The 11,332-nt window shown below is 41.3% G+C and overlaps 1 protein-coding gene across 3 annotated transcripts in view; it reads right to left on the minus strand.

The window, feature by feature from the left end:
• Positions 1-233: 233 nt before the first annotated feature.
• The window catches only part of LOC139755549 (tyrosine aminotransferase-like), a 95,542-nt gene continuing 84,443 nt past the window's right edge, over positions 234-11,332 (minus strand). For all 3 annotated transcript variants that reach the window (XM_071673995.1, XM_071673994.1, XM_071673993.1), the window contains exons 10-11: positions 6,957-7,052; positions 234-1,878 (exon numbers count right to left, since the gene is read on the minus strand). In XM_071673995.1, the coding sequence (XP_071530096.1) occupies positions 1,603-1,878; positions 6,957-7,052 (372 nt within the window). In that variant the 3' untranslated portion in view covers positions 234-1,602. The remainder of the gene's footprint in view (positions 1,879-6,956; positions 7,053-11,332) is intronic.

The following is an 11,332-nucleotide window of genomic DNA, read 5'->3' on the forward strand; positions in this document are numbered from 1 at the left end:
TGCATTCTTTTATTGTGAAGAGTCGGTGATTGTTTCAAATCTGTGACCAACACGCCAAGAAACGCAATGACTCCTCTGCAAAATACATCGATCCTTGTCGTTCGGTCTTCGATGCCAGCCAGAGTCGTCAGCAACCATTATGTTTGGAGAGCATTATTAATGTATTCTTTTGAGGCATCATAACGGTACTGGGGGTCAGCTTGTATGTATTACTGAGAGAGGAAAACATATCAGTCTGATAATTCTTTATTATAACTCTTGTTACAAAGCGACCTGTGAAGACAGCATCAGAGGCGATAAACCCAACATTGAAAATGGGACTTTCAACCTAGGTTCCATGATCAACTACGACTCTACCAGCTCTATATTCCATAAGCTCTCTAGAATTAATATAAACATCATTGTTTACATGCTGGAGAAAACGAAAAATAATATTCAGTCTATAAAATTTGCACATTAATTCAACAACATAGCTATGTATATAACACAAAAGATCAATATGCTAGATAATGAAAAATGCAAAAGGACGACTGAAATACACGTGAGAATGGTTAAGTGAATGACATGAGAGACCACAGTATGGCAGACATTACATACTGTACCCGACCACAAGGGATGCCATACCATGAAAGAAAATATGGCAACTCTAGTACCCAGTTGTAGGGGTTGCCATATTTGCAACACCAGCGAATAAAGATTACAGATATATATTTCCTATTCATGATTATAATGTCTATAAACGCTAGTTATGCATGACTCTATATGAAATGTGTCCCTACTGAGTATGCCAGAAAACTTGGAGGTATATTTGCACATATCCCGGATAATGAAAAATAAAGTTATATATGTATATATTGACAATTGGAGACGAAAAATGGAAGTCCAATCATTCATGTTTTGGCTCCATTTATGATTCATTTACTTTCCAGGTTAAATCAATTACTGTTTTTGTAACGAGCTTTTCGTTCCATCTCTTCGAGTTCAAAATATTTTGTATTCTTTTTAGAAATGGAATTATCAAGGGGCATAAGTTTAGACAAGCTACCATTTTACACACACACACACACACACACATTGATATCACAGCTCCCTTTCAGAGACACCAGCTTGCCCCTATCCGTTGGTGGTTCATCTTGCCACATCAGCTCGTTACCTTACCCCTACTCATTGTATGGTCGCCATTTCTCCATATACACTGCACATTCAGTCTTACCCTCACTGGTGAAGTAGCCCAAGTTAATGTTCGCCTAAAACCTTCCCTAACTCCTATAGTCTCAATATCATGGGTACACGTCTCCCATGTAGGGACTTCCTTTATATACATAAACTACATATAAACTTTCAGCAAGTGCTGTGTGTCGTCAGTCTAAGCGAACCTTTTGCCTTGATCGAGAGAATCTCTCTCTCTCTCTCTCTCTCTCTCTCTCTCTCTCTCTCTCTCTCTCTCTCTCTCTCTCTCTCTCTCTCTCTCTCTCTCTCCACACACACACACACCTGCCATACAGGTATTGCCCGACCCACACCTGTTCCTCAGCCACAACCCCCCCCCCCCCCCACTCTCACGTCTGTTGAGCACCCCCAACACCTCCTTTCCCTCCCTCATCACTCGACCTCCATCTCAGACACCAGCGAGACCGGGTCAATTGGGGCGGCCTTAGCCAGTGCCTTGACGTCTTCGGCCGTTGCTATCCCGTTGTACTCATGGCTGCTGCCGTTACACACGTCGTAAGGCGATCCGTTGATGGCGATGGGGGTGTCGTGCGCGGCGCGGTGATGGTAATGGCGCTTGCAGAAGTCGGCGATGCGGGCGCACGCCTCCCGCAACTGGACTTCGGGAACCGTCAGCACGACCCTGACGTAGTTCGGGTAGTTGAAACACTGCCGGGAACAGAATCATCATTCATTACCCACATGAAATATTACTTTGTTTGAAATCATTTTTTTTAGATATCTGCTGGAAACATGCAAGTTTTATAAAACAAATAAAGAATATTTTGAAATAGTGTCAAATGGAGTATTTCTTTATTCTAATAATAATAAGAACAGTTTGATTTCATATATATATATATATATATATATATATATATATATATATATATATATGTGTGTGTGTGTGTGTGTGTGTGTGTGTGTGTGTGTGTGATGGGCCATTTTTCGTCTGTTTCCTTACGCTGCCTCGCTAACGCGGGAGACAGCGAAAAGTATAATAATGATGATCATGATATATATATATATATATATATATATATATATATATATATATATATATATATATATGTCATGGGGGAAACACCAACTAGAATTTCTAGGCTACCTTGACAATTAAAATCTATTCCTGATTGATATTGTCACGACCTTACCTATTTACTAATGTGTGCTGAAAAACAAATGTTAGTATAGTCGCTGGGAGGTGAGGTTAACATGTGACATTAAGGAGACAAAACTTTTTCTCTCTTAAATTCTAGACATCAGTAGAGCACACTAATTACTTATAGGTGTGATGCACTAACGTCTAAAAGTGTTACTTCCTAAGACTTCAGCATGGTACTGACAAAATTGAAACATCGGAACCGCAAAATTAGATAGGAAGTACGAAAATCAGAAGTTGGGATCCTTGATGAGATCATATATATATTTACCAAATGGCGTCCTAGCTTCGTCTCTTCGATGTATATCAACTGACTGTTATATTTCTCTCTTGTGTCTCCCCTGATGATGTGATTATTACACGAAAGTGCACTTGGGAACTTTTCGTGTTTCATTTTCCCCGTGGACTCATAGGAATATATATATATATATATATATATATATATATATATATATATATATATATATATATATATATATATATATATATATATATAAAGAACGTTTTGACCAAAAAATAATCAAGGCAACAAATAGCTTTCATTGGTATGTTGGGATCATGTGTAGAGATTGAAGACTGGGTAGCAGGTGAAAGGTCTTATTAATGAGGGTTATGAATGTACAACTAGCAGTTGACCAATGAGACAAAGACAAATGACTTTTCTGGACAGTTACGGAGGATATTCTTCTATGAGTAATTCTTTTTTTATGTGAATGCATGTGTAGGTTATGAAAATACACAATCATGTTGAGAAATGAAATGAAGAATGAAAAAAAAAAAATAAATCAAGAGATGATATATTGCACTATTACATGGTATATTATACAACAAACCTGCAGATCTCTAATGACAATTTTGTGTTATTATGAATTTAGAATTTGCCTAAGTGGTGACATATCCAACTGAATGTTAAGCATTATAGTATATCATTAATCAACACAGTCGGATCACAAAGCTCTTTCTAATACAGGTGGTTTACAGTTATAGGAAAACTGATGAAGCTCGTCTTCCTACTTCAGTCTAGATTTCCTTTTCTAATAAGCAGACGATTAAGACTGCTGTAAACAAGATGACGTCCGAAGTATATGATTTGTGTGTTGATAAGATCAGGTGATAACTGCAGCATTAAGCAATTTCAAACAGAACCTGCTAAATGATTACTGTAAAAGAATTATGTCAGTCTCTGTATAAATTGATGAATGAATTGTCCATATCAAAATGATTTCTTGATTATATGTTAGTAAACACTGCAACAGCACTATCTGTATATAAAAAAAGAACCTAATAAGCTGAGCTTTATCAGAGCCATTGTATGCTGGTCACCAGAAACCTTAGCTTGTACCTAAGCAGTTAAATCTATTGGAACCAAGAGGACCACATAACTCAAGGTCATGCTTAAATCTAATGAAAAAAAAAGAGTGCCCTCATACTGTGAGTTATGCCTACGCTTCCTAGATTAGTGTCTGCAGACAGACCTTTAATTGAGAATTATATCGTCAAGCGATCATATTTATGTAAGCAACTGGTACAGAACTGAACAGACATTAACCTAACAATCTAGGAACATGGGTATAACACACACACACACACACACACACACAGAGACACACAAATGTAAAGCATGGCCTTCAGTGCTGGAAACAGTGTACGTAAGAATTTCAGATATGATATACTCTTGTGTTACGCCTCACAAAGACAAATAAGCCAGGATTATTCAGAAGGTACCCACATATACAAATGATGACCAAAAAGGATCTTATTTTATTCTAGAAGGCTATATTGATATACGTTTATTTGTATAGCTATACGATGGTATTCATCTTTAACGATAAACATAAATATGGTCACTTCATCATTTCAATGTACTCAGATATTTATGGACTTGTAAGTACCAGCTAATCAACAGATGTCATATCCACCAAAATGTTAAGGAGGGCATAGTATTAACACTGTTTACTATAAAGCTGTTGCTGCTGCTTCCAATTCCAGTCCTCGACATTATCACATGGCAAGGCAACCTCTGTAAATCAATGTTTAAATAAGTAGTGTTATTTCATTTGAATAGTACCCTCCAGGACTTTTAGAATAGGCCATCATAGTCTTTCTCTCCGACAGAACAATAAAAATATATAAACGTACAGCCAACATTCGCGGTGTTAAGTTACCTAGCTGATATATACCATATATGTCACTCGAAGTGAAGAAAACTGGCCAGTATAACCAAGATTGTGGGTAGCGGTTTTGACAGTACATGTTCGGTCAGGGGAAGAAATGACCCAAATTGGGCAAACAGCCACTTATACCAGTAGCAGCACACATTCTCCGTCCTAGTACTGGTTCAGTCATTCTGAAGCAGTATCGGATATTATTCGTCTCGAGCTTTACTTGGCCCTCGGTCGACCACGTTCATAACACAGTGGAACATACATCATGAAGCAGTACCGTCTCAGGGATTCAGATGTGTTGAGGTGGGCTAGCGTGTGTTTCAGCTGAACCAGTGGTTAATATTTATACAACAGAGATTTGAAACGTGCCATAAGTTCCTATATTGACTTTGAAACAGTGAATCTAAACGAAAACAGTAACACACCGTTTCCTTAAGATGGATACCATATCTAAGACTGGTACAGTACAGTGAGTTGCCCGGACTGATAAACTTGCCATAGGCTCTTCGAATGAATTCACTGCATTTCTGGAGCTGAATAAGCCCTACCTTACCTCTGAGACCTGTGAAGTGCATCTTGGCAATACGGTACGAGTGACGGTGGAGAAAAGTGTTCGAGTGGTGTAAACATTAGTGACGTGTGAGTGTTGTACGTCGACAGCAGACCACTCCTTGAATGTCAGGTGAGTTGATCACATTTTTTTTTTTTTCTTTACCAGATTGGCATTGTGTAGTGTGAGCAAGACATTACAGAGAGTGGATCAACCCACATGCTGTGGTGTAAGGCAAGACATTACAATGCAGGCGCAGAAGCAGCCCACATACAGTGGTGTGAGCGGAATGACAAACGTCAATGCATTGAGGTGTATTGTTATCATTCTTTTAATGTAGAATATAGGGCTGAATATAGCAGCAGCAGCAGCACCAGCAGCTAAAGTCGCTATTTGATTATGCAGATGTCTAATATAGCTTAGGTGTGGTTTTGGTAAGAAGGGCCTTATCAAAGAGTATTCAACAGAGTATTCAACCTTGTTCCTCTACTTCATTCGTCCTTGTTATATGTCTGTCATGGATTTTTTTTTTGTTTTGTTTTGTATGTGTGCGTAATTCGTACTTAAATAATACTCAGCGTTTACATTCGATTTTTTTTAAGGGGGGGGAAAGATATGTATTTTAATATCTGAGGTTTTGAAGTTTCTAATGTGGAAATACACAGGTATTCACGATAAAATTTTGTATAACTTTGTTCCGCGTGCATCACTTATCATGATAGGAAGGACTGCGTGAAAATGACTTGTTGTAACGTATTTTTTCCAACTTTACCCTCAGGTTAATGCCCGTTTTCTAAGACGAGGAGCTTTGCTGGGAGTTCTTTGCCTCACACAATGTTGTTAAGGTCGTATACGAGTGTCCGAACTGCAGGTCATCCCTTGTCAGATTAAGGAATTACCCGTTCTCCTGTGTGTGAGTTCCACTTCGCCCCCTCAATCTACGTCCTTCAAAGTAAGGTAATCCATTTACTCCTTACAGTTGATCTTTCTCATCAGTATTTTCTTACCAGAACTGGCCAGTATGATGTAACTGAGGAGAAAACGAACGAATTTTGGGTTTCCCAAATTTAGTGGGGATGAAGTTCCTCATATTGGGATCAAGTAAGATGGAATTTTGTTCGTTTCATTCCCACATTCTCTTTGTACTCCACAGTCTCCTCACCAGTTTCTTTTTAATGTTTGTACACGTTACTGCGGGACTTCCACGTTATATATATGTACACTGTACACCCCATACCCTTTTTTTTTTTTTTGTACAATCTACCTTTTTCGCAATTTATGGTCAGATTTAATGGAGAGATAAGGTAATGCAAATTCTATTCGGTTTAATACCTTTCCATTTCGTTGACTGTAATGCAAGTATCATCATTTGCGTTTCTTGTGTGTCATGAAACATTCTATGCATCTGTACGAATGTGGCGAGTCTTCATTTCTTGAATCTACCCATGAAAGATGTATCCTTACTTGGACTTATTCGTACAACGACTCCTCATAACAACATAGAATGACCAGGTTACTAATATGAGATGTAGGACAACATAGGGCCATGACCCACACCAAGCACTGTGGCCGGGGGCGGGAGGCTACGCTCGGCTAGGAATGGCTCGGCTGTGCTATGACTACCTTGACCTACATTAGGAGGGCAGAGTACTGAAGTTGCTTTACCGAGGGGAGGGGGGGGGGGGGATGAAATACACATCACCCTTCTCTGAGGCACACTAGGAAACACATCAGACTTCTTCACTATCCTTACCTGGGGAAAACGGAATTGAGACTCACTCCTTCACTCGCTTTCCTCGTGGAGACAAAACATGGAAGCTTTTTCTCTCCTGTTGACTTAGGGGGGTAACAGACAGCAGACATCACCACTCACCTTGCCTGGTAGACAGAATACAGACTCCTCCGAGATCATCTGCTCCACGAACTGCAGGTCATCGGAGCACGGGAAACATGCCATATCCACCCCGACCTGTTGGAATAAATAATCGTTATATAGAGTTCGGGGTAGATAGCGCTATTTTACCTTGGCATGTAAAGCTGTAGAAATGAAAAAAAGAATAGTTGTGTAATAACACTGGGGATGTAGGCCTTGAAGATAAGAAGAACTGCCGCTGGTGTGTTCTTTGGGAGATAGAGAGCGACGTAGGATGGACGGCCTAAGAAAGGGAGCGAGATAGGAAGGACAACCTAGTCGAAGGGGCCCAAGATAGGGCGTAAGATAGGAAAGACAGCCTATCAAAATAAAGGCCGAGCTATGTAAGACAGCCTAATATTCTTGAAGAGTTGAGCCTGTGGGTAAGTTAGGGACAACTCGCGACGTATGATAAGTTGTCTGTGAGGAGTTGTTTGCACACACACACACACACATGCCATTGGGTGAGGTACAGTGTTTGTGTGTATACATACACACAAGAGCAAAGACATGGTGCGTACATAAAAGTTTAAATGATTCAATGGCCTGATGACCTTGCAAAGCTTGGACGGGGACGACTCTTAATTCTTATCATTGTTTTTTTTTTTTCCCTGAGCCTAAGTGGTCAGCGTGACGAACCTGGTAACTGGTCAGACTAAGTGATTCTAAGGATTAGTGATTCTGTTGATCTTAAGACCTTGGTTATCAGTTTATTTTCCGGGGAATTCCAGCTCATCTTGCGGGATCTATGTGATGGTTCTAAATGATTATTGGGTTCCTGTAATCCTGATCGTCTGGAGATGGTTCTCTTGATTTCGGTTAATCATCTCGGATGTCTTAATATGGGTTATCCTTGGGGGGCGCGCGTGCGAGCCTTGGTGAGCATGGTGATTCAGTGAACCTGACAATCTTTGAGATTTTGAAGGGATGGCCATTAAGTGAAGTGATCTTGGTGTTCCTGTGGGACTGGGTAAACTTTATGATGTTGTTGGTCATGCTCATGGCCTTGGCTGGCGTCGCGGGGTTATGGCATTTATACTGGAGTTCTAGTCCTCTCCTCTGTCTGACACTGGCGACCCCGGTGATCTTGCTCATTCTGGGCTTCGTTTTCGTCGGGGGAATCGATAAGTTTATAGTAACACTGATACGCCTTGTGATCTTGTAGACCTGGTAATCGTTGGGGGCTTTGGTTTTGATGCGCTCGCACTGTCATCTTGTGGTGGTTATTACTGGTGACCTTGTGACAACACTCTGGGGTGACCGGGAGATGCTAACTGAATGTACGTAAACAGAGATCCAAATGCGTAAGACGATCTTGGGTTATTTGGAGAACTGAGTTTGAAGTGTTATCGTTGAACGGTGGCAGAACGCACAGCTGAGTTCGTTCCTAGTGGCTTGTTATCGTTCTGCCATTATAGCAATTTAATGACTGCCTTCCGTAAGCAGGCACTGTAAAAGAAGTGTGCGAAAAGTGACGGGGAAAGAAAAAGTGTGTCTAGCAGCAGTAATGGAAGAGCCAAGCTCCCTCACTTGGCAAAAGGAGTTGCCAGTTCAGTGACGCGACCTGTTTACTAATCTCTAGCGTCATACCGGACAGAATATAATGCATAGATGCTGGAGGTGGAAGGCAAGGCTTGGTTAGCTTCAATTTGTGGCGTATCCGCAGCATCCTCTCGGGCCTGAACATTGAGCGGCTTTCGTGTGGTATCTGTCCCTTTGGCGGTATGAGGGTTGAAAGTGTTCACATGATGTGGCTGCCACCACCCAAACTGCTGACCTTCGTCCGTCCCCATCCCATGTCCTCCGAATGTATTTACCTCGCTTCCCCCATCCTCCTACCCCACTTACTTCTCTCTTTCTTTCTCTCTCTCTCTCTCTCTCTCTCTCTCTCTCTCTCTCTCTCTCTCTCTCTCTCTCTCTCTCTCTCTCTCTCTCTCCCGCCACCAGAGGGACATGACAGTACTACGATAGACGCAGCCTGCATGACGGAACGTGAAGCACAGCCTTCATGACCGCGTTTACGTTCATGCCAATTTTTCATTTTTATGCCTCACGCGCGCCTTTCATTTACTGTTTCCATTTCCCAATCACTCGCCTTGTATGAGAAAGTTGTGACTACATGTGAACGACTTGGTTCATTGTCTAACGCTGAGAAACGGCGAGATGTCATTAGAAAATCCCAGAATGAATCAGATCTTACTCTTCGTGAGTACATTAAGTCCCCCACCCCCCAAGCACCACCGTTACATCGTTAGCGTTACACACACGAGGAGAACTGGTCGGTGAAGCCCCTCTAGGGTGGGAGCGGGCGGTGTGGGGGTTGGGGGAGGGGGAATATTGGTGGCGTGGTGCACGGGAGATGCAGCACGTACACCCTTGCTCTTAAGACCTCTAGGTACATCTCCCTCAATGCAGACGCTCACATGTGACACGCTTGCCCGGACACCCGTACAGAATGATCGCTCAGGGAATCGTGTGTTGAGGTGATGCCCGGAAGCGTCTTTACACCCTCCGTGTCCGTGTGCTGTAAACTTGGACGGCCCAGAGAAGCACTGCCGTCCCGAATTACGAGTGTTGAAGTAATACGAAGAAATACAAACAGCAGCAGACCACTGGGTCATTTTTGCGGCTGTTTGTGATAACGGAAGATATCAGAAGCTCACACAGTAGTGATTACTAGTGCAGATTTCAGCCACTCCACTTGGGAAATCGTTCTGTTATGTGAACAATCCTGTTGAAGAAGAAGTACTTCGCCTCATTCGAGATAAACCGTTCGCCCTCGAGTTCGAGTTCATTACTGTAAGTAAAATCAGACGAACCAAGTCTTGGGTGACTTGATAGATCAAGATTATCGAAGCCTTTGATCAGTTTGAATACTGGTATTAGATCGCCTCTTAACCGTCTCTTTTCTAAACTTAAATCAAGTTCGTTTAATCTCATCTCATAGGATTTGTTTCACAGTCCGTGAGTCATCTTCGCAGCTCGACGCTGTACACTCTCCAATCTGTCCATTCCTTATTGTAGGTCGGGCGACCAAAACTAAACACATGTAGTCAAGATGTAGACGAACTAATGAATTGTAGAGTAAGAATGATTACCCTGGACTTAAATTTGAAGGCTCTGCCTATGAAACCAAGACTTTTGTTTGCTCTTTTCACCGCTTCTGTGCTCTGATTGCGTGGTTTTAGGTCACCAGATATCATTACACCCTAGTCTCATTCTTCATTCATCTTTGCAGTTCAACAGAATTCATCCTGTAGCTTGCCTTTTCGTTCTTACCACCAGAACGTAAAACTTTGCACATTTCGGCGTCAAAATTCATTTGCCACTTGTGAGCCCAGTTCATCGGTTTGTCTATGTCAATTTTGAGGCTGTAATTGTTCAGACTCATTTGAAGATTTATTTCACAGACTTGTACCATGAGCGAATTCTGATATCTTGTAATGCAGCCTATTTCCAATATCATTGATATGTATGAAAAAGAGAACCGGTCCCAAGACTGATCCTAGTGGCACTCCACTTATCTAATCATTCTGAGGCTTGACCATTCATCACCACTCTTTGTTTACGGCCAGTTAACCAACTTCCTATCCACTGGAGTACAACCCCATCAGTGTCATATGCCTAGATTTGTACTAGCAATCTTTGATGCGGAACGTGATCGATAGCTTTTTGAAAGCCTAGATAGATTACACCATCCGCTTTACTTTCGTCGTACATGTTGATTATATCACAAGAGAAATTAAGAAAATTTGTCAGACATGAGCGATTTCGTCGAAAACTATGCTGATAATCGTTTATCAAGTGGTAGTCCTCTAAATGGTTTACAATTCTATCTGGAATGTTGGTTTCCATAAGTTGTCCAATCATAGACGTCAAGCTAATAGGACGATAATTTCCAGGCAGTGACTTGTTGCCATTCTTTTTAATATCGGTGTTACACTGGCAAACTTCCACTCGTCTGGAACTTTTCCTGTAGCAAGAGACTCGTTGGGAAGGGCAGTCAAAAGCTGAACTGTCTCATTTTTTCTCCTCTTTCATACTTCTCGGATGAAACTTATCATGACCTGCCGTTTAGTGTATCTTTTATTCCGTTCGTTGTTGAAAGCATGTCTTCGGCATTTATGTCAATATGTTGAAAAACGTTTTCCCCTTCCTCCTCATTGAAACTGGATGCGGGACGTGGGTTTGTGCGGACGAATGGCTTTTTAGGGAATCCGAATAGATTCTTGGATAGCCCTTACCTGGTGCAAGTTAAGTATTCTGAAGACATTTAGTTTGTGTGTGTGACTTTTGTGTTCATGTTTTTGGTGTGGGCAGTGAATGTTATTTTTATG

The sequence above is a fragment of the Panulirus ornatus genome, chromosome 19, assembly GCF_036320965.1.
Source record: "Panulirus ornatus isolate Po-2019 chromosome 19, ASM3632096v1, whole genome shotgun sequence".
NCBI lineage: Eukaryota > Metazoa > Arthropoda > Malacostraca > Decapoda > Palinuridae > Panulirus > Panulirus ornatus.